The sequence below is a fragment of the Triticum urartu genome, chromosome 4 (assembly GCF_003073215.2).
Source record: "Triticum urartu cultivar G1812 chromosome 4, Tu2.1, whole genome shotgun sequence".
In the NCBI taxonomy this organism is placed as follows: Eukaryota; Viridiplantae; Streptophyta; class Magnoliopsida; order Poales; family Poaceae; genus Triticum; species Triticum urartu.
This window is the reverse complement of record NC_053025.1, coordinates 241,932,800-241,957,618: the sequence shown is the minus strand read 5'-3', so window position 1 is coordinate 241,957,618 and position 24,819 is coordinate 241,932,800. Positions and strand designations below refer to the sequence as shown.

Here is a 24,819-nt window from a genome sequence, read left to right as displayed (position 1 = left end):
GGTCCTGTCTGCCACAACTTGCGCCTCCTTTGCGATCTCGGCGAAGAGGCGGTTGCACTTTGCCTCATTAATGTAGAGCTGCCACCGCTCGCAGCGAAGGCGTTCGCATGGACTTGAGTGCCACCATTGCTCATCCATGGCCACGACGGTTTGACTGGAGGCCTGCTCGCCCTCGATCTGGCCCTCCGCCAGTTGGTGCTCTGAGAGGAGTTGTATGTTGTGCCGGTGCTCCTCCTGTAGCACCCGAAACACGGAAAAAGGCAGGGCCTACTGCTGCTGGAAGCGGTTGTAGTGCGCCTCCGCTTGCTTCAGGGTGAACTCAGCCACCGGCTTGGGTGCCAGCTCCTCCGTTGTCGCGTCCTCCTCCCCCGAGCTCTCATCCGAAGATCTAGGGGTTGTCTCGTTGAAATGTGGTTCGTGTGCCAGGCTTCCCAATTGTGCACCTCAGTCGTGATTTCATGGCGGTGTCGGGCTTTTCCTCCACCACCCAAGGCGGGTCTCGGCTATTGTTTATGGCGGTTAAAGGAGGTAGTGTAGAATATGTGAATTGCACGATGTATTGCTCTCGTGCATATGCACGTATATATGATGTACAACGGTAGGCCACAGACCTCAACTATACAAGGAACTAGGAGGCGGGCCCAATACACAATATGCACATAACACATATACTCAACACCCCCCCCCCCCCAGTCAAAGCGGCACCCGGCTGACGCAAAGACTGGGCCAGAACTCCTCAAATGACGCCGTAGGCAAGCCCTTGATCATGATATCTGCAAATTGTTGGAAAGTAGGAATGTGTAAAACACGAATATGGCAAAGGGCCACTTGTTCCCGAACAAAATGAATATCCAACTCAATATGCTTGGTCTGTCGATGATGTACCGGGTTAGCGGAGAGGTAGACCGCCGAGACGTTGTCACAGTAGACCATCATGGCACGGTCAACAGGGCAGGAGAGCTCCTGAAGCAGCTAGCGAAGCCACGAGCACTCGGCAATGGTGTTGGCCATCGCACAATAGACCGATAGAAAGCAGCATCCGAAGCAGGAGAACCATTTGTGGCAGAAAGCTTGGCCTTCGTATCAACAGGCGTGGCGGTGGGCTTGCAGTTAAGCATGCCGGCGCGCTCCAGGAGCTCATGAGCGTACTTCCGCTGATGAAGGAAGAAGCCATCCGGACGGCGCACCACCTCGACACCGAGGAAGTAGTGCAAAGGACCAAAGTCCTTGATGGCGAACTCAGCGTGATGACGAGCCGTGAGTTGACTAAGGAGACCAGTCGTACATCCCGTCAGGATGATGTCGTCGACATAGAGTATCAAGTAGGCCGTGTCAGAACCCTGATGATAGAAGAAGAGTGAGGCGTCCGAGCGGGTAGAGCGGAACCCAAGCTGGTGGATAAATGCCGCGATGCGCTGGTATCAAGCGCGCGGGGCCTGCTTAAGTCCATACAAGGACCGCGAGAGTAGGCACACGTGGTCGGGAAGAGTCGGGTCAACAAACCCGGTGGGTTGCTGGCAGAAGACCTGCTCCTCGAGGTGACCATGGAGGAAGGCGTTGGAGATGTCCAACTAGTGCACCGGCCAAGCACGGGAGACCGCAAGGTGAAGCACCGTGCTATCATGCCGGGCTTGACGACCGGAGCAAAGGTGTCGGTGAAGTCGATACCAGCACACTGGTGGAAGCCACGGACGACCCAACGCACTTTATAGCGATCAAGGGTACCATCAGGATGGAGCTTGTGTTTGAAGACCCACTTCCCGGTAATCACGTTGGCGTGCCGGGACAGGGAACAAGGTGCCACGTCCAGTTGCGCAACAGGGCGTCAAACTCCTCTTGCATCGCAGCCATCCAGAGCAGGTCACGAAGAGCGGCTCGTACAGAGGGCGACAACGGCGACGGCTCAGAGGTGGACGCCGCACGGACGTAGTCATCCGTGGCGTAGCGCGAGCTCGGGCGAAAAACACCTGTACGGGCGCGGGTGACCGGACCGAGCGCCGGGGACGCCGCGGGGGCAGCAGGCGCCAACGTCGGGGGCGCGGCTGTAGGAGGCGCCGCATGCGGGGGGCGCGCCTCAAAGCCAGGGGTGGGCCAAGAGAGGCGCGTGAGCGCCCTGGGAGCGGCGTCGAGAAGCCCGCGTCACCGGTGGCGGGAGGAACAGCCGGGGGTACCTGCTGAAATGGAAACACATGCTCATTAAAGTAAATGTGTCGGGAAGTGAACACACGGTGGGAGACGGGATCGTAGCACCAATATCCCTTGGAGTTGGAGGGGTAGCCGATGAAGATGCAAGTGACAGAACGAGGTGCGAGTTTGTGAGGGGCGGAGTCAGCAGTGCTAGGATAGCAAAGGCACCCGAAAATACGCAAGCCATCATAAGATGGGGGCGTACCGAAGAGAAGATGGTGAGGTGCATAGTTCCATCGTGTGCAGCAAGGGCGAAGGTTAAGGAGAAGTGAAGCAGTAGCGAGTGCGTCCGGCCAGAAATGAGGCGTCACATTAGCATGGAACATGAGTGTGCGAACGCAGTCGTTCAGAGTGCGAAGGACGCGTTCGGCTCGACCGTTCTACTGTGAAGTATACGGGCATGTGAGACGAAAAACTGTGTCGTGGTGCGACAGAAAGGTGCGGAAAGCGAGGTTGTCGAACTCTTTTCCATTGTCAGTCTGAAGAGTAAGGATGGGATGCCCAAACTGCGTGCTGACATAGGAGTAAAAAGCCGTCCAAGTGGAGAGTGCATCCGACTTTTGTTGTAAAGAAAACGTCCACACATAGTGAGAATAATCATCAAGGATAACCAGATAATATAAATAGCCCGAATTACTAGGAACCGAAGAGGTCCACACATCGCTATGAATCAACTGAAAAGGAAAAGAAGCTATGGTGGTGGAGTTATTAAACGGGAGGCGAACATGTTTGCCGACACGACAGGCATGACAAGTGTGATCCTCTATCTTATTACAACAGAAACTGAAACTGCTAAGAATATGACAAAGTCTGACGGGGTTGTGATGACCCAAACGAGCGTGGCAGAGATCGACGCCGGTGGAGGGAGCAACGGTGCGGTGGTGGAGGTGGACGGCGGATGCACCGGATAGAGCTCGTCGAGGCTGTCACAACGGTGAAGTACCATCCTGGTTTGAGCGTCCTTGACACAAAAATCAAGCTCATCAAATTCAACAGTAATAGGATTTTCACGAGTTAAACAACGAACGGAAACGAGATTCTTAATAAGATGAGGTGACACAAGTATGTTAGACAAAGTAATAGGCATGGAACTAGAAGGAAAAAAGGTGTGCCCGACATGTGTGGTAGGTAGAGTGGAACCGTCGCCGGCAATGATACGGCGGTCGGTGGTGACAGGAGTGAAGGAGACAAGATTATCAGGATGAGCAAACATGTGAGCCGTAGCCCCGGTGTCCATGTACCAATCCCCGCCTCCAGTGTAGTTGTTCGACGTAGGCGCGGTGTGCAGCGCGGCGAGGAGCGCCGGATCCCAAGGCGCCGGTGGCAGGGCCGGCAAGAGTGGTGGCGGGGCCGCAGGGAGACCGTAGGCGCCGCTCAGCAGCGGCAGTGGGTATCCTCCGTACGGCTGTGGAGCCACGTAGTACGCTTGATGCGCCGGCGGGCACGGCACGGGAAGGGTCGGTGCAGGATCCCGTGGAACCGACATGGTGTAGGCATGAACAACACTGGTCCACGGGTTGTAGCCGGATGCCCACGGAGGGGGCACCTGGAACTTCTTCTGCTGCTGTTGACGGGGCTGGCCGGCGCCCTGTGGCTGCTGCTGACCGCCGCGGCGGCCCCCACCATGCCGGCCCCCGCGGCGCCGTTCGACGGGAGGGGCGGGCGGCCCATAGGGCAGTGGGAGCAGGCCCAACTGCTGGGTGGCCGGGTATGACGGTGGCGCCAGGAACGGCGTCGGGTGGCGCTGCGGCGGGGGCGCAGCCGGGACGGCTGGAGGCGCCGATGAGCCACCGCGGGTGGTGTCGGCGGCGAGGGCGGTGTGGATGGCCCGCGCCTTCACCTGTTTCATCCACCGCTCCTCCAAGCGGAGGTACGCAACGAACTTGGCGAATGACAGGTTGGGGATGAGGCTGAGGTTCGCCGCGGCGTTGCCGAAGTCCTCGTTGAGTCCGGCTGTGAGCGTGCTGAGGAGGAGGTCATCATCGATCTTCGCACCAATATCGTGGAGCTCATCGGCGAGAGTCTTCAGGCGGCGACAGTAGTCGTCGACGGAGGAGTTGTCCTGGTGACACCCAAAAAACTCTTGCTGCAAACAAATGCGACGCTGGAGTTGGTTGTCGGTGAAGAGCCCGTTCAGCTTGGTCCACACGGCGCAGGCATCGTCACCGTCCGCCACGACCGTCTAGAAGAGGTCCGGCGAGATGGTGAGGAAGAACCAGCGGATGATCATGGTGTTGATGGTGGACCAGTCATAGAACTTGGGGACGAGGCTGGAGTCAACGGTGTCGTCCACGTGGTCGATGAGATGATACACTCGGAACACGAGGAAAAAATACGTCTTTCACGTGTAGTAGGAGGAGTCCATCTGTGAGAGACGAACCGGTACCCGCTCGAAGATGTTCAGGTTGCGAATGTCGTTAACGTCGGGAGGGTTGGCATCGGCGAACGGGTTGGAGTTGGTGGACGCGGAGGAGGTGACGGACGACATGGCGGGAACGACACGGCGCGGGTGACTCGGACGGCTGCAGTAGGCGGGTGTTGCGGTGAAAGCTTAGAGGAAGGGGATGTCTACGACACGGAGCAGCAGCGGTGACACTGGGTAGCGGCGGGCGCAAGGTGGAGCGGCTTGGAGTCAGCAAGCCGCGGGCGGCTGGGCGCTTCGGCGTGTTGGCGGCTAGCGATTGGGAGTTGGCGGGCGCGAGCGGCTAGCGGGCGGGCGACGCGGTGGCTTGGTAGCGATCGGGTAGCGGGCGCTGTGGCTGGGTAGATCGCGGGCGGCGGCGAGCGGGTAGCGGGCGCTGTGGCTAGGTAGATCACGGGCGGCGGCGAGCGATCGGGCAGCGGGCACGGGAAGCGATCGGGAGAAGCGAGCGCGCTGGCTGGGTAGATGTCGGGCGGCGGCTAGCAGGGAAGTAGCTCAATCGGTGCGGGAAATCGCACGGGCGGCGGCGGCGACACATGAGGAAAAGCGCGGCGGCGGCAACAGAAGACGAGAATTAAAACCTAAAAACTGATACCATGTAAAATATGTGAATTACACGATGTATTACTCTCATGCATAGTTGAGTACATGTGTAGCAACAGTTGAGACATAGAGTTTCTGCTCTCGAGCTCACTCTGTCTTGATAAATAGTAAAAATAAGAAAACAGAGTAAAATAAAAATTCTGTTTTTTCTTCAATCTTGCTAAATTTCAGCCAACGAAAGACTTGGTTATATTCATGAGCTTTCACATCAAAAGCCGTGCAAAAGAACATTTTCTTTTCTTACACGTTCTCTCACCTAAGACTTGGTTAGTCTCGGTCGACTGAGTCCTAACCACACCTTTTTTTCATAAACACCAGCGTGGCACATGAATGTCATTTCAGCTCAAAAAAATTGCACGGGGTTGAAACATTCATCTCTGTTTATGAAAAAAAATGGATTTTTTTACCTAATTTTTTTGCAATTTACTATTTGAAAGAACACTTTCACAGTTCATGGTAGCAGAAAGGCTCATAATTTTGTCTCAAGAAAAACTCATAAATATGTTTATCTTTCTCCTGTTTTACCCATTTCTAATTTTGAGAAGGGAAAACTACAACTGTATAGTTAGTCCTTGCACCTAAAACCTTTCTTTGGTACCTTTACCTATAGACACGAAAGCTAGAAACGCAAGGTGTCGATATAACTTTACAAGGTAGATGTATACTATTAGGATGGTCATATTTGTGAACATCAACTGGGTTAACTCTTCTTTTCCTCTAGTTAAATGATGATCATTTGCATGCTACTGTAAGTCTCAGCGGGTCCTAGCATGGAGTGGTGGGAACTGCTCTTCATCTCCTATTCTGTAAAATCCTGACGACCTGAGACAGTGTCAAAGTTAACAGATTAACCATATTAAGGTAGTAGTACAGGGTCAATGGACTGAATGCAGTGAAGATAAATAAGCATGCGAAGTTGACCATTGAACAAAAACAAACCTAGTGTCATTTTATAATAAAATAAACCCAAATTACTATTTTGTGACATCATTCTTAGATGCTTGACCTCTAGCATATTTCAAGGCTAAAGATTACTCTAATATATTGATCTGTAAGATCCTTTGATGTTACCTGCTTTGGGTTGCACTGGCTCTATAGCTCTGTAACGCCAATGCAGAGGCGTCTGCACATGCCTTTGGCGAGGCCTTGTTTGACTTTGGTGAGGGAGATGTCAACGAGAAAGGCCCCAAAGAGCCAAACTCAATAATCCTATCTGGCTGTGTCTCCAAGGCTCCAGATTGAGAATATACTTTTGTGACAGGGACGGAGGGGTGACAAGTACTAGGTGCCAGAAGCATCCGTTGGTTATTCCAGCTGCTATCACGAGGAATGAAAACATTTGGCATTGGTTTAGTTCCATTTTCAACCAATTCTTCATTCAGGGCAACCTCCTTTGTCGAACCAGTTAGAATGGTCGCAACTTGGCCATTCGGTGCATGCTTTGTATCTCTCACAAAAGAATATGGGAGCCCACTGTGATTATCATACTTTTGTTTTGCAGGCAAGTTCTTTTTCGAGAAACCCCTTCCTCTTGTGCTGCTTTGAAGTTTTAATGGCTCAGAGGCTAGTCTTCGATTTGTCCCATACCCTTTAGGAGTGTTGCAGCTTTGATTTCTTGCCAAGTTATTGTTCATGTATGTGCACTCATCTGGAGTACCCTCAACTTCAGGTGGCTGATATTTTGCACTAACTGGTCGTGCACACTTCATGCCAGTATCGTAATTTCGCTTCTGGAAGAAGGTTTTGTTCGAGCCGACATCCCCATAGGAGCTCCGTGTGTGCCTTGCTTCATAGTGAGGTTTGACAAATTCCTTTCGAGTATGACCACTGTGCTTTTCAGTCGTCTTCATACCTAAGAGAGTATATCCATTTAGACCATCGCCAATTCCCAATGACAGACTTATTTCCTTGGTCCCACTGTCTGGCGCTACTTGCTCCTGGCAAGGGACAAAACTTCGTTTGTGGTTGCTTTTAATCTTCACTGGTTGATTGATCAGGATCTTCCCTTTCTCTCCGATAGATGTCATGTGCTGTAATACAGAAACAGAACTTGTAACTATCATATACACCAAATAACAATGAACGGACAGATATATTTCAGAGGAATGTAGCAATACATGTTTTCTAAAGTGAACAGACTTTCCCGCTTACCGAAACAATAAACTATATTCCCCTTTTTTAATCCTAAGAGGACAATAACAGAACGACCAGATAAAAACTAGATCTATGTAGGCAAAAGCCAGTACATATAGTAAACATAAAAATGCTTTGAGACAGTTTACTGAACACAGGAATGCCGTGGATCAATGCATGAGATATCCAAAAGTGAGAATTGAGGGTACCTATTCCTACCTTTTCACGAATATATCCGACTGTTTCACGCATATTGGGTATAGCCCCTGATCTATGCCACCACGAAACAGAAATATCTGAATCAGCAATATAAGATGGCGATAATCCATTAGATGGGACATCTATTCCACAGGCATTCAACTGAAAGGGCATATCCCAGTTGTCCTCATCCTGTGATTGCTGTGAAACTTCAGTGCTATGAGAAGAAACTGGAGATAACTTCATTCCATTCGTTTCAGCATATGAAGGCGGCAATAGCCCAGGTAGCGCCGTATCAGTACTTAACAGGATGCCACGATTTAGAATGTCAAATAAATCCTTGTCAACCTTACCATCAGAAGATGCTTCTTGGACAGACTGCGAAAATTCATCAAACAAGTATTCTAAGTTGTACTGAACTTGACGGAGGCATCTCAACTGTGATTCCAAATCCCCTGATAGATCCGACAAGTTCAACAATGACAGTGGATGGAGATGTTCTTCCACATGGAGTGAAGTTCCAATTAACTTTTCCATTTTTGTGGGACCAGGTTTTGGAAGTCCTAAATCACTGCCATGGATAGAGCTCAATATATTTGACGAATAGTGTGCATGATGCTGTGGCTGTATCAGTGATTTGTCACCCATATAGGCTTCAGCTGCATAGCGAGATTCCTGTCCATCCATCTCAGGGGCCACATAGTTTCTATTTTCGTGAAAAACATACGCATGGTCATTCGGTTCATGACGGACACAGTGGGATAATCTTGCACTCAGATCAGTACTTGGTGCAAACGAGTCATCTCCTGAAAAACATCCACCCTGCGTAGGCACATTTATTCTGACACTTACTGCGTGCTCAGCTAATTTCTTTGAAACACGAGGACGACTTTTCTCTTCCTCCTTGTAAGAAATCTGCATGCATGACATGCCATCTAAGAGTTGATTGCTGGGACCAAGGAAGGGCTGACAATGAAATGCACCAACATGGTCAATATCTGACCTTACTCCATTTTCATTCCTCTCCAAGGTGTTTTTGAAAAATGCGAAAATATCATCAGGAATAAGTTCTGGTGGTAACATAAGAATTTGACCAAGCTTTCGAGCACCAAACGAGAAAGCAGTTCGAATACGATGGAAATTCGCTGCACAATAATAAAATGTCAAACAAGACTTGGCAATCCCTCGCCAGCAAAGAAATATAGAAAGAAAATACTCCATATAATAGACATCACTCAAATAAAACCCTACATATGTTCAGTATGAGATCATGCTGTTACGGATTTATGCACAACTTTATGTACACATCAGCACATCACAAGTATGATGCTAAAGGCAAACAATATATGTTCGTCAAAGTTTTGGAAGATAATTTAGAAAGGGACAATCAATTCATATATTTTGGTTAGTTCAAACCTCTGTTCACACTTCTGCCAAGATTGTTGCACTCCTTCAGTGGATCAATTATGTTTAGACATTTCACACGGAATTTGGAATAGCGTGCATCAGAATTTCTTGGAGGTGCAGATGCTTTTTGCACTGAGTTCTCAAGGAACTCTTTGTCAAACAGCAAGTCATCGCTAGGTACATTTAAACCTTCAACTGCAAGAGATACAAGTTTTAGGATTGAAACAAAATAGGAATCAGGTGGTAACTCTGCCAAGAAATAGATTACAAGGTAACGCACCAATTAGATTAGGCAAAGACGATAAAGCAACAGGGCCATTTAGACTTATGCAGTATTTGTCCCAGTCAAACTTGCTAAAATATTCCAGAAACCTATACAAAACCTATTAAATATAAGAAAAGATGGAGACAAAGTGTATCAGTTTTTGCATTGTCTAAAGATGTTTCCAAATGTCTGAGATAAGTCATTCCTGCCAGGACTTACCTCCAGGGGACCATGGAGAGATTTATGAAATAGATGGGTTAAAGATGCGTGATTTAATAGAGTGCTCAATTCGCTATGAATGTTGGATGGCCACTATAGACTCAATGAGATTGGAGAGATCTCCTAGTCCAGGGTGGCGACTTTCATTAATAACTTATTACCTATGGGCATCCCCATTGAGATTGACACTATTATTATTGGCTAGGGCTGGGTGTGGGTTGCCACCGTTTTACAACATGATGATTTTCTTCTCCTTCCAACTTCGCCTGGTTCCAATCAGAGCTTCATGGATCCTGGAGTAAGGAACAAGATTTCGCCCTCATTAGCTTTCCAGAGTACCTCATGGCATAGTTATTAGATATTCTCCTAATAGGATACGACATAGTTCCACACATCCTATGACTACGCACAGTGTATACATGTTTGAGCTATCTGGCCGTCTATATCACTAGCATATTCAGCACTTCACCTGTCTTCTATAAGGTGACTGAAGACTCTATGCACACCAGCAGAAGTAATTGCCTTACCTTAGGTTTTATCCAAAAGAAAATCACAACGCATCATTGACTCATTAGGACAGGGACGTATCTTAGAGCAAGATTTGGCGATCCCTAGTCTTGTGGGCTAAGATGAAACGCTATATCTATATTTGGCTCTCACATTCACTATTCTTCCCACTATTGGTGGGTCCTGTCATTGTTGTATAGCAGAGCTCTCATACCTGTCGTGTAAGATGCGCACGGTAATATTTTTCGACAAATTTGCACCGGATCTCGGAGAGACATGAGCCATGTTAGTCGACGCGTTCTCATTTATACGGACAGGAACGACAGACTCGTCTACTTTCGCTAAAAGAACGCGCGAGCAAGGAAATCATGTATACCGTTGTCTCGCTCTAAGTTGACCAAAACTCTGTCCATGCACAGAGATAACTGTAGATGAGAGTCCGTGTGATAAATCTAGAGATATAAATGTAGGTGCTGATAGGCACACACATATAGGTTGGTAGCAGACGTGCAATATCGACTCTTATGTGGCTATTGATCTCCGCAGGACGTGGTGTCGCTAGTAATCTGAAACGAAACTATAAATGTAGTTACTGCTTGAGGTAGCACAACCCAGTGATAGGCACGGACACGGCACGCGCAGCTCTGGCAATCATGTGGGACTCCAAGTGACCGCTCCCCCCTCCACCCTTCACCTAACCCCGCCCTCGCTTCCCCAGACCTGCCTCCTGACGTCCTTCCCCCCTCCCTTGGCACTACAATGATGCAAACACTAACGAACCGCCCATCCCCGTGGGAATAGGATTATACGATCACCCCGTAGAGTGGCCCTGACGCATCACAAAATACCACCAGCCTTTGCACAAAGAATGGGACCGGTTAAACACCTGTGACGTTTTCACGTTTTCCAACACGACACGCATTTCGCGATCCTCACACCCCCCTCCATCCGAATTGTCAAACTCGGGACTCCCCCCGACCAGCACAGTTCGCTTTTGAACCCTCAAACTACCTGAAACTCCCGGGTCAGCCCCGACGTCACCAGCTCTCCACGTGCGCACCCCGAGACTTCCGCCCAGGGCGCTTTCACAAACGTGCTCGAAGCCTCACTGGTCACCAACTGATTTGCAATTCACTTTCAAATGTGCAGTCATCAAGCCATCTCTCGCAGCGCCACGCCGAGAACCCCAGAACTATGATTAGTTAGAACACACATCATCAAATGGCCAATGATCCAGTAACATAATCCGCGGTCAAGAATGTATCTCCAAAGATTTACATGTTCATATACTACAATCGCTGCGCCCCAATCTCGAGGAAGATAAGTCTTCAATGGACCCGAACCAAACACAAACACCTAACCCAGTCAAATAAAGAAGAAAGATTGCCGAGGTACACTATGTTCGGCGGTTGAAACTGCATCTTGAAGCTCCCTCATATCCAGAAAAAAAAATATTTGCAATTCGCATTAGGCCGGAACTAGCAATAAATGCGCTCGTGTACGTAATGACCTAACCCAGGGAAGGACGCCTACGAAAAATGATTTGTTGTTTCAATGTGGAGGAAGTTAATAATAGAGTGCTCTAATATCGGTGGGCAAGACTAACATGGGCAACAAAAAGCATATGGCTAGCTGGCGTATATTCGGCGGCACTGAGTAGGAAGAAAACTCAAGCAAAACAGGCAGACACAATAAGGTTCTTCGACAACTTGCGTATCATACTGCAACGCCAGCCACATAGGAGCACCATTGACGCAAGATTCTCTAGAAGTCACCTCAGGTGGGGGCACATGGGATTTATACTTTGGCGTAAATATTGCGAGTTATGAATATTGGAAGGTGGGAGGAGGCAAGTGGCGGTATACCCGAGGGAGGCGGGAGTGTGACTGACTGGCGCTAGGTAGCGGGAGTAGGACGCGGAGAATGAGGACAACCTAGGACTCCGGGAGGAGTCCAGCGGAGCAGGGGGATAATCTGCGCCAGAAGACAGAATTAATTAGTTGGTGGTATCCTGGGACTGGCTGGTTAGTGTCCGCGTAAAAACCATTGAGATCGCTACTGGTCATGCAGGAGTGACCTATCCGCTCTAGTGAACCCAGGAACTTAATAGGGCGGACTAGGGGGCTTGTAAGAGGTACCACGGTTAACCGGATTTAGTGATCTTAACTGCTGACTAGTATTTTTTAGCTCTCTCAGAGAGGTTGTAGTGTACATTGTTCGCGGTAAATAATTAAGTACTTTACCATTACTGAAATCGACAGTTGGGCTCTTGGGGCTACGCCTTGGTCGGGAGCGAGTTAGTGTGGATCCGGGAGTTGGGATAAGGATAGCTCTCGGGAGTTGGTCAGTCGAGAGGAGTCTCACTCACCAAGCGGTAACATAGTCAATTACTGAATTTCTCCGCTCTCTGGTGGTTTTAGGTACCAAAACAGAGAAATCAAGTTTACGAAATTGTGCGTTGCGAGCACGCGGGAGATTATTGGGATGGTTCACTAAGCCATATGGGGAAGGGGGACGCTATAGGTGAGGCTCGGGTTGTTGAATCGCGACGTGGGGGACGTGAATTGGGAGCGGACAAATGGGCAAATGTCGGTGTTTCACAACCAGACCAATCTCACACAAATAGGATAAGATGTAGTTGAGGTAGTATTAATAGTCTGAAAACGGAACATTCGTGGTGCACTATCCACCGAGAAGTGGCTCTCCGTCTAACTCAACAGGAAGTGGGGTATACGCGACATCAATTGTTCGTGCAGGAAGTCTAGTGAAATTATACCTGATATGCTTACCTGATTGGCTGGCTTAGCACACTAGGAGGTCATCAGGAGCATAATCAAGGAGGATACTTTGATAGGAGGGTCGGATCGAGAGTGAGGAGGGGCGAGTTATGGTAGTGGAGTAGTCTCTCGGAGCATGGCGAATATGTGGAGTTGCTCTTATGGTCTATATTTCTTGGTTTCACACTAGATATAGTCACACCTATGTGTTCCCCATACCTAGAATATTCCCATATTCATCCATGCGCTAGAAACCAATATAATAATACAGTTCAAGTAGTACCCCACAAAAAGTGTGAATATACGAACTGCATTCATCGCTCGGGAGAGTGAAGTTGAATCACATTATGTAGCGAAAGTGTGATCGACTAACCACACCATGCACGTCTATAAGGATAACATCAAATGACAACAACTCGGACAAAATTCTTTGTAACTCAATTATTCAACAATCGACGCGACAGTTCGAAAGGGTCACAATGAACACACCTCAAACAGTGGCAAAAGACACATAAGTTAGCATCATGGCTCTATGCTCAAGTTAAACATCAAGCCAATTTGTACGGGAGGTAGAAGGAAAGCATGCACAAATCATGTACTAGCATCTTACAAGTTGAGATGGATGACTAGGTCATCTATATATGAGTATATTGACTTAGGAGTCAAATGAGAACATTTGATCATAGGTCATACTCATCGTTTAAGCACAAGTGGGGTTACCACTTTTACATAAAGCGATTGTTGTGTTCACACCATTAGAGTTGCTTTAGCTCAATCTTAGAGTAAAGCTCCCCCTAGATGTGAGATCCCCCCTAAGAGGGATGAACTAACCTTGGGTTTTGTCGATGATGACTTCATGTAGGTGTTGAAGATGTGGATGCTCAAGTTGATGTAGATCATTCGGAGCTATCCTTTGGAGTGATTGCACTTTCAATACCTACACGGGTTAGTCCCACAAGGAACAAACAAGGATATCCATAGACATAGAGATGACAAGATGTGCTGAAGCGTTACTCTTGTCCCTTGTCTTACCACACATGAGGGTTTGTGACTCCTTGAACTAGTGCACTGGATTGACTTCGTCATGAGAAGTAGCTGCCGATAATAGTACCAGATATTATGTCAAGCCACGAGTCGACCTATACGAAGGAGAGCGCAATCTCATGTCTGATTGAACATAGTCACCATGTGAAGACAATCTAGTGGCACAAGCGTACTACAGTGTTATAAGTTATTTGGGACTGGTACTTGTCTTGCCAAAATGATAAAGAGGTCAGCTATTAAGGATACTGTAATGAGCCACAGGGACCAGTTTTTGGGGCACAGACGCATAGGCCTCATCCTATCCTAACTGAAGAACTCTCTAGCTTCTTCTGCTTCGGGGATCCACATAATCTTGGATGGGAATCCTCGGAGAGTTGTAGTTGGTACTTTGATGAAGTGGAGCTTGATTAGTGTTGGGAACCCACTGTGCATAAAAAACCCAAGCGCTTAGAGCTTCTATCAAATGCATCAATTTCCTCTTGAAGCTTGTCTACCGACGTTATTATTATGAGCTTCTCAGCTCGTTAGTAGGATCATGTTGGAAGGGCCGATGGCCACACCGAGCAAGAGTACAGTACTAAACTTAGAGTGGATCGATCGGCACCAATGTCTTGCAATCACGCAGATGGTAGAGGTAAGAGATTCAGTGACATCTTTCTTGAGTGATTGATATTCATAAATGGCAAACAAATTTACTGTATCTTGAGGAGGCAGATAACATGAATGATTCCGCTCTGAACGGAAGTTTGAATACAGGATGCTGCGCAAGCAAGCTCGCACTCGTCGCATTTGTGAGACATTGGACTTAACTACTAATTATCTCTGAGTTCCAATAGTAAACTCCATACTTGCTTTGAATCTCCACCTGCCACAGCGTTGGTGCATGCTTATCGATGGCATGGCAGAGACAACATCTAATCAACCAAGCTCACTTGGCAAAGCCACTGTGACTAGCATTGATGCAGTTGCCAGCGACACGTGGCTCTTTTGGTACGGAGCTATCCAACCTCAGTTGTGATTGGTAGTCGAACCTGTTCGCCTTATTGGCAAAGTGTATCAGAGCTCAATCTTATGGTCTCTCTACTCAACGCCTGCCAGTCAGAGTTAGCATGAGCTCTTTGAGCTCAGAGAGGCGGATGGTTAGTGGACAGAATCAGAGGAAACAACCAAAAGGAGCACTGTTCAAATCATACAACTTTTGGCATAAATTGCCGGAATATGTTTAGTTAGTATTGTCACCTCATACTGGAAATGACGAAGCGCTCGTAAGATGAGAAAAAGTGGATGATCACTATTCATAGTGGGGTTTGTTCATGTTAGTTACTTACATAAAGCAATACGGATGGGACTCTTTGGGGACTTGCACGCGCTCAGTGGTTAAGGTGGAAATGCAGAAAAAGTACAGCTAGCAGCTCTTTAGGGAGCCAAATGACCGAGGAAAGCTTATTGTAATGAACTTTTTCTCTGATTTGCGCGTACACCGACACGGATGAAGTTGCTTTTGTGAAGACGTATCATGACACGCCCAATCATAAGGAGGTCGACTTGTCACTGTGTCTAAAAACAAACTAACATATCGTCGTTCACGTTTCGGAACTACTAATAGTCCTCCCGTAGCAGATTACAGAGACTATCTAGACCTCTTTCCTCTGAATGAGGACTGGGCGCAAGTTCAGTCACTAGTGATGATCACCATTAAATAAGGTTTCCACGCAAGGGGATTCGATACGTCGAGTATTATACCGCTCGCCTATCCCATGAGGGATGCTTAGTTTAAGTTTAGTATTGCACTGAGGTGCCGTTACTTTGAATATGTCTCATTATATAGTTTAAGAGGCGAACTATATAATCAAATTCCTTTCATCCCTTTATCCGCCACCGACGTCTTGTATACAATTGTATGTACTAGTACTTAGTCCGGAGGAGAGGAAAGCGAGGAAGCATAAGTAAACGCCAAATCTATTCACTAGTGAGATAAATAGGGATGATATGAGTTAAGAGTAAACGAGGCATGTCCTTAAGTATACCATGACCGAGTCATGCGACTTACAGACCTTACCGGTACAACCCAGAGGCATAAAATCCATCATGGCAACTCGCAGAAGACAAGAGGTGGCGGTGTCATCCCGTATTGGGGGGGGGGAGCGGAACGCGGTGAGCGGGGAGGGCGGTAGGCTGCGCTAGGACGCCAGCGTTTTTCTGGGCGACATCTGTGGACGGAGGAGCAGCAGGCACATCCTTCCACATTTCGCTCATCCTGCAAGCGACGGTTCCAAAATCGATATCCGTTTCGCCGACGTAAGGGTGAGGTAGGCTGATGAAACACATGGGTGCGCTCGAGCGGACGGCGAGCTCGCAGGGTCGATAGCGCTAGCACGCTGTGAGTGCCACCTCTCAGTCCATAGGCCGCTCGGTAGCTCCGGACGGGAGTCGGGACTGACTTGGATCCATCGTGCCCGAGCCGGGCTGGGCGAGTGATCGGGCCTGTCGGGCCGCCACAGGTCAAGTCACCCGCGCCCAAATGACGAGTCCGGCAGCAGCCGCCCTCCGCCTCGTGCCCATGGGAAGGCTGCGATGCTAGGCTTAGGCTGGCCCGAAGCAAGCACGGCAATGCGATATACCGCGAGAGCTTGAAGAGTAAGGTCGCGTAAGGGTTTGTTGGGAATGCCTGCTTGAGTTCTGGGGGTTTGGTTTTTGGCGCGTAGCGCCTGTTTATTGGAACTCGCGGGCGTTAGCTCTGCGTCCTCGTGAAGCCTGTGCACGAGCGGGTGGGAGAGTTGGTCGCCGCTTGTGCGCCACTCGCTCAGCGAAGGGTGTTCTTCGAGTCCGACGAAGAATGGGATGGGCAACCATACTCCTCCTTTCTCGCGCTGCGGGGTGTTGAAAAACTCAAAACCCCCGAAAGAGCTCGGAGAATGACGGTAGCGACGTGTTACAGCTAGGCTTGTGCCTGGCTCTTGTTCTTCGGTAGGACATAGGTTTGCTCTTCTTCTGCAGGTTGATATGGGCGGAAGAGTCAATTGTGGGATTGCGCGAGTTGACTGTGCGGTAGTGTGTCTCTCCAGATGAATTGGTCGGTGCGATGGGTTTGTGGGCGCTGATGCAACGGGTCGCGGGTAGCGCCTAGAGTGAAGAGTTGTTGCCTTCGTGAGTCTCACTCATGCCTACCGGTAGGGCACCTGGCGTAACATTGTGCATCGCTCTTGCACTTATACGTCTCTTATGGTTGTAAGGTGAATGGCTTTTTTGGTTTTGGGAGGTCTAGTTTGAATCATGCTCACTAGTGGGGCTGTCTTCATTGATGTACGTTGTCAATGATGAAGGTTCTGTGTCGTTGTGAGGTGTTTTGGAGTATGGCGATGGGGAGGCTTGTCACGATGCATGAGAGTGGAGTTCCTATAAAGGCTGAAATGCCTCACGTTGTCGTTAATCTTGTGTCGTGATCGGGGTGTGCCTAGGAGACGGCTGCAAGCGGCTACTCTACTATCGATTCCCCCGGCGCATAGGCACACGGAGAACTGATCCACGGCAAGTGGCAAAACGCCGGATTTGCCAGGTCCAAAGTGTGCAAGGATCTTGTCCCGACGCGCTTGAGCTGACTCGCTGCTGAGTGTTGTAAAAGTCGATGTGCGCAAAATTGCTGAGCGGGCATGCAGATGACGCAGACAGCACCGGTGTAGATCAATGTGCCGTGAATCCACTCAAGACGATTTCTTTCTTCTCTCAGATGCGGCCTCCTTGATAGGATTGACTTGCTGTCGAGACTCGGATGATTTGTGCTTGAGTTGTCAGCTTGCATCCACGTGTCTCGACGTTCCCGTCCGGCAACAGGCCAGGGGCCGGGGCCTACGCCAGCGCACGCACGATTCCTATGTGGGTTAAGACAGTGGCTATGGAGCTACATCATTCTTTTCACCATGTCCGACGCCACACCATTCCGCACCGGACGGCGGCTGCTGCCTCGAGTTTCTGCGTGGAATGCCGGCTGCTAACGAAACATGTAAGTCGGGACTTCTAGACCCCGAGTGCTAATGTACTACATAACCTATGCACGGAAGTCGCCTTGGCACGAGATTATTTCCACGATGACGCAATGCTAACCATGGCCACATAATAAAGTGTACGAGGTAGAGGGTATGACTCCTTTCGGGCACCACGAAAGACTCTCTCTTGTTCGCCCATATCTGAGAAGACAGGTTCGCTGCAGTCTTTGTCTAGGCACGCCGGATGATGCGAGCGCTAGCCATTAATGTCGGGTCGACATAACGAGATCCAAGCGAACACTACTACCACGCTTTGGAGGATCAGACTTATATGGTCATCTTCCATGCGAGTCCAAATATTGGTAACTAGCACAGTATGATTTTTCTTTCTCTTCTATCGGGACGGTGTAGCTCACGATTTCGGGTTATTCTTCCCATCAAAGATTCACCTTGCAAGCCAACACACACAATAGCCCAAATGGCGGTGTTTTGTCCAAGAATATGCATTTTCATCTTATGCTTCCAACTAGCAAAATTAGTACCATCAAAGTAAGGACCTCTACGGTGGTAATTTCCCTCGCTAGATGCCATACTCTCCTAGGTTGTGAAACCAAGGCTATGACTTCCAAAACCTATGAAAATCAAGGAAAATGGAAACCTGGCTCTAATACCACTTGTAGGATCGAAAGTATTTCTAGAGGGGGGTGATTAGACTACTTGACCAAATAAAAATCTAGCCTTTTCCCAAATTTAGTTCTTGGCAGATTTTAGCAACTTTGTACTGGTCAAGCAATCTTAACACAATTCAAGCAAGCATGCAAAGAGTATATGAGCAGCGGAAAGTAAAGCATGCAACTTGCAAGAATGTAAAGGGAAGGGTTTGGAGGATTCAAACACAATTGGAGACACGGATTTTTGTCATGGTTCCGATAGGTGGTGTGTATAAGTGCATCTAGTGCCACCCCTAGTTGGTTTTGGAGTATTGACGACAAACCTAGTTGAGGGACTAATGTGTTTGTGAGAATTGCAGAATAACACAGGTAGAAGTCCCTCATTGATTCGGTTTTCCTACCAGAGATGACCTCTAAAAATGTATGAAGACATTGAAGTCAAAGGTGGTATATGAAGATACTCACATTGAAGACTATGACAAGAGAAGACACCACATGAAGCCTATGGAGCTCGAAGACTTAAAGTCTTTCGTAGTTCTTTTTCATTTGTGTTGAGTCATAGGAACCACCGTACTGTTAAGTGGGTCCAAGAGAACCAGTCAGAATGACTGAAGTGATGCCTAATTAAAAACCTATGTCTTCGAGTGAAGACTATGAGAGCTAATCTTGTCCAGAGTCGGACAAGTCAGCTTTGCTTGTAGCCCAAGTAAAGTTGTCGTGTGAGTTTGAAATCTGACCGTTGGAACGTGTGTCAGTTCCTTAGTGACCCAGGGTCATTTCGGACAAATCAGGTCGGGTTGCCAAGTGGCTATAAATAGCCCACCCTCTACAACCATAAACGGTTGGCTGCTCAGATTGAGAATACGGCTTTTGTCGTTTGAGAGCAACCACCTCGAAGCCTTTGAGAGAGAATTTCTTGCGAGGAAAAAGCCCTAACCACCCAGAGCCAGAGAGAATTGGGCATCACTTAATCTTCTTGTCTGAGTGATCTGAAGACTTATTACACTTGAGGACTGTGCATCCTCCAGCCGGTTAGGCGTCGCCGTTTTCAGCTACAAAAAATGGCGGCATTTAATATTTTTTTTCCTTGAAAAAATTCCACTTTGAACTCGTTTACAGTTGGCCATATTTATTTTTCTTTCGATATTTTCCATTTCATTTGTTGATTGCTTTTTAAGATTGTGAACCGCTCATTTTCAACCTGGTTTTTTTTGCGGGGACATTTTCAACCTGATTTTGTCTAGAGTGATATGGTTTCTATGACACTGCGAACGGGTTTAGTAAGCATAATTTTATTTTGAGTATTAGGCTATGTCCTCGCACCAAGTGTTGAAGTGGCAACAAAAGTGTCAAATTGTGAAGAAAAAAAAGGAAGTAGCGGATCTGGTACTGAGCAAGACACGGTTCACACGCCTCTCCTCCACACCCCCCCCCCAGCCTCAATCTCCTCTTTTCCGTAGAGTCGTCGCCTCCTACCTTTCCGTCTCCTCTTCTCATGGAGTCACAGACCAGGGGATACTCACCACATCGTCTCCCGACCAGGAGGGCCGGGCTGAGGACCCCATGGCGGTTCCCTAATGGGCCCACTTCGGACAGCCCATGACGAATACAAGGAAGATTCCGTAAGACTTGGCGCCCAAGATGAAGACTCTTCTAAACTCTAGGCCTCCGGTGCATTATATAAACTGAGGCCATACTAGTCAATAGAGGGACTGAGACATCTCATATTCATTAGAGCAATCACGTGGTGGATACATCACTGGTACAACGAGGTGCTATACAAACGGTTTTTAACCCCTTTCCGCGATGGCGTTTGGAACCGTCGCCAAGTGAGTGACTGCGATAGGGGGGGCTTTCCCACACGACCTAGACCGTCGGGGATAGGGAGCCTTGATGCATACACTTGTCCCTATAAAACCGTTTCTGATATCTCGAATATCCGAAACGCTTCATCCTTACTACTCGTTTGTGCTTGCATTGCCATCGCAGTCGGAGTTATGTGGTTTTACCTAAAACCAGGCACATTCCAGGCACGGGAGTTTTCCAAGCACGTACCAAACTGGCTCTACATTTACGATGCCTGACACATCATAAACAACTCATGATTGTAAACAGTGTACGATAGATCGACAATCACACACATCTAGTTTTCCCGCACCGTTTGTGATAGTGTCTGGCATCACACACGCTTTGCAAGCGACAACTGTGTGCGTTGTTACACATGTTTCCTCTCCGTGAATAGTGTCAGATTATGATGTATACTGCACACGCTGTGCTTTATAGACTGTGTGCTCTGTAATGACCTGCAAACCGTAATTTCACCCTAATTTAATTGCTACTATTTAAAATTGTACCTAATTTGAACTTAAAAGTAGGTTATAGCTTTATTCATATCCATTAGGTTCAAACAACCAATGCATTATTCGATTCACAGGTACATATGTTCAAGAATTACATAAGTACCAAATAAAGAATGATGAACGAGGGTTCTGTACTTGTACTATTACAGATGGTAAAGAAAGAGGCGACAGACATTCTGGTTGCTAAACATGGTGAAGCGGAATGGCCCTATTGTGCTCTCCTGGATGCAGAAGGCACGCACGACTCTAGTCCAACCCCTTGTGATGGTCGGCCGCCAATCATGTAGTTTGAGAGGTAAACTTGAGTAAACTGCTTCAGAATCCACTGCAAAGGAAAAAAAGATTCAGACATTGTCATCTAACACAACTCATTACGAATAGTAAAAAGAAGGCTACAGAGTTCTTACTTACCATCCTGCAGTTCACTGTTGTCTTGCATAAAGTATAAACAAATAGTTCGATTGACATATTTTGACCCATTTTAATAACAATCTTTATCAGTTTCCTCACTTGATGCTGGTTCATGAATATCTCATTGCCCCATACACAGAAATGGTCGAAGTGTGGATCTTTGGTAATGACATATGTATCTAAAAGCATCAAGTTAATATTAGAAGCTAAACAACAATTGCAAAATGATGTAGTACAACACTCCCTCATTCCATTATATAAGATTTTATTACATGTATATGTAGACATCATCAGAACATTAAGGTAATACTCTTCCTTGTTGCTATGTAGCCTGTGATTGCATATTTAGTCATTCAGTACAATGCATGTTGCTATGTAGCCTCAGATATATTAAATATGGCCCTAGTTAACCTACTGATAAATGGATTACAAATTTATTCAGTGAAATGTCCGATTCAACGATTAACCCCTTATCAGCCCCCAGGCTATATGGTACTAGCTACCGATATTCTGAACAGTTTTTTTTAAAGGAGGAAGCACCCCCGGCCTCTACATCTGGTAGATGCATGCGACCATTTTATTTATTATTCACAAAGACCTTATAAGGTAATACAACAGTAAGCCCGAGGCCACCATCTAGACGACACCTGTCACTACTCCTATCCTCTTGATGAAGGGGTGCCGAATGTCCGAGCCAAATACCAAACAAACATCGCACAAAAGCCTAACATCTAATGCCAGATGCCCCATCCAAGCCACATAGGCGGGACTGGGTAACACTCTGGACCAGCACACTCTCAGTGAGTACCACACGCACACGCTGTAAAGGGCCGTCACCTCCGTCTTCCATCGATCCATCCTCAAAGCATATACTGACGCATCGACCTTGTCAGGCCTCTCTGCCATCGACGCCACCACAACGCCAGACAACGTCGATATCCTGAACAGTGAGTACATATAAGCAATGCGGTGAAACTAACCTTGATGGAAAACTGCACTGTTCTCAATATTGTCCTGTATGATTACATATAAAGGCATGTTAAGCACAACATGTTAAACATCAACCAAATATATCCATGGTAGACAACATAATCTACAAATGATAGCTTCAGTGTGCAGGTTTAAGCACGCTAGTTAAGCAAAACAAGAAGTGGAAAGGTGTGTTAACTGCATCAGGCATAACATTTAAAAACAAGCAAATATTCATTCAAACTGGTATTGTGCAGGTCTAAAGTACACTAGTTATTGTTAAAAAACGAAAAGGCATGTTAACTGCAACATCCTTAACAACAACCAAATATCGTAATTCATAGTGGTATTGTTGAAACTGTTATTGATGAAATTGAACTACACGGCAAATAGTTGCACATATAGAGCATCACATTGTGAAAAACTGAAATAAACAAGGCATAAGGCCATCTCTAGCCAATCCTTTAAAAGTTAACAGACTAAAACCCTTAGTCGATATATATATATATACTCCAACAATTTGTGGCCGTTTCTAGTCGATTCCCTAAACTTAACGTTGTAAACTTCAATTTGATCAAGTTCAAAGCTGGTTCAACCGAAAGTAGCATGCAATCAAACATAAAATAGATAGTTTTGCATAACCGAACATAAAACATAAATTTAAACTAAACTAAACTACTTTCGGCCGAAGTAGAGGTCGAGCCAATCCTTCCTCGTCACGTACGGTGTGCCGCGAGCCGGGTCCGGGCCGGTACCGTCGTCAGGGTCGTTGGGGAAGACACTCCTCCATTCGACGATGTCGATCTCCTCGTCCTCACCGCCCACCTCGATGCCCACCGTGTCGTCGTCCTTGCCGCCTTCGACCTCGTCATCGGAGGAGAGCACGATATCCTCGCCGCCCTCCGTGCCGGCAAAGATCACCCGCTCCGCCTCCACGAGCTTCGGGTGCTGCCGGCGGAGCTCTTGCATGTAGGCCTTGATGAGGACATCAATACCATTGTTACACCCACAGCCCCTGCTGTTATACATATTGGGCCAATTACTAGAGCTCGCGCACGTAAATTAAATTATCAGGCACTTTCATTTCTTGGTACTGATTGTAATGTTCATGAGAATATGCTTGTAACGCCCGGATAATCTTGCTACAGTAATTCCACGCTAATCATGCCACGTCACCTCGATTACTGTTGCTAAACTTCCGTTAGTTCAAACTGCGTCAAATTCAAATTTAAATTAATGTAAACAACAAAAGTTTTCAAAAGTTGTAACAAAAATGTTCGGGCGGTGATGAGTATTACAAGGGTAATTATAGTAAAGAAAACACAATTTTATAAAATCCTTAAATGCGCTAGAATTAATTAAAACAAAAAAGGAAACTACAAAAACAAAAATCAAAACAAAACAAAGAAAGGGAGAAAGCCCCTCGGCCCCTTGGGCTAAGACCCACCAGGCCGCAACCACCGGCCCAGCTGCGGCCACCCCACTCCCCATAACCCCTCTCCCACAGAAACCCTAACCACCCACTCCCCACTCCTCGCACCATTCCTCCCCCCCCCCGCTGGATCTGGATCGGGATCCAGATCCCCTCGCCCTCGACGCCGCGCCCGGACTCCGTCGCCCCGTCGCCCGTCGCCGGCGCTCCCCCACCGGCCTGCCTCCTCTACGCCGCCTCGTCCTCGTCGTCCACCCCACGCCCCGCTACCATTGCCCTACTCCCCACCGTGAGCTCTCCCTCTCTCTTCCCGTGTCACACTCCAACCCCGCTCCGCGCCCCCGCCTCGCACGACCCCGCCTGCGCACGCTCACGCTCTTCGCCGTGCGCAGCCACCCGCCCGTCCGTGCTCACCGCAGCCCGCGACCACCGCAGCCCCGCGCACGCGCTGCAGCGTGCACCCCGCGCTGCTGCCGGCCCCGCGCTCTGCCCCGCGTCCGCTTCCCCGCAGCTCCCCGCGCCCTGCACCACTGCTTGCCGCGCCTCGCAGCTCTGCTGCGCCCGCGCTCGCGGCGCCCCGCCCGCGTGGCCCTGCTCCGCCTCGCCGCCCGCTTCCCTGCTGCCACGCGCACGCACGCGTCGCGGCCCTCTGCTCGTAGCACCGCTCAGAGCCGCGGCCCGCGCCTCACCCTTTCCCCATCTCCGTCGCATTCCAGCGCCCGCCCGTGGCGCGCCGCGCGCCCGTGCGCCCTCTTCTCCACCCTGTCGCACGCCCAGCGCGCGCACGCCCCTGCTCCCTCTACCCCCGGCTCTGCACCCGTTGCGTCGCCCCTGGGCTCCCAGCCCCTTGCGCACACACCCGTGCCACCTCGCGCTCACCATGGCCACGTCGCGCCTCCCGCCTCTTCCCCTGCACGTCGCCCCCCGCCCTTGCCTCGCGCCTGCCTGCTCCCGTGCTCACCCCACACGCCGGCTGCTCCCCGCCGACCGACCTCACCTCGCCCGCTTGCTCCGGCTCCGGCTCCGCCGCTGCTGCCGCAGCCGCTGCCTGCTGCTGCTCGGGCCGGCGAGCCTCGCCGTGGCTGGCCTGGGCCAGTGCCCACTCGGGCTAGCGCCCGTATCCGCCGCCCACGCCCCGTTAAGGCCCTCTGGGCCACTGACACGGGGGCCCCATGGCCCCAGAACATTTTATTAAAAAAATAATTAAAAAATATATATAAACAAAAAATAT

General features: G+C 48.7%; 1 protein-coding gene across 1 annotated transcript; it reads right to left on the bottom strand.

Moving 5' to 3' along the window:
* Nucleotides 1-5,662: 5,662 nt before the first annotated feature.
* Nucleotides 5,663-24,470, bottom strand: LOC125554709. The gene is made up of 9 exons (XM_048718169.1): nt 23,916-24,470; nt 22,836-23,095; nt 21,996-22,127; nt 9,435-9,507; nt 9,231-9,333; nt 8,960-9,145; nt 7,565-8,688; nt 6,284-7,242; nt 5,663-6,034 (listed from the first exon to the last, which is right to left on the bottom strand). Exons 1-9 carry the CDS (start codon nt 24,468-24,470, stop codon nt 5,968-5,970), a joined length of 3,459 nt encoding a protein of 1,152 aa, XP_048574126.1. The 3' UTR covers nt 5,663-5,967.
* Between the last annotated feature and the right edge of the window lie 349 nt (nt 24,471-24,819).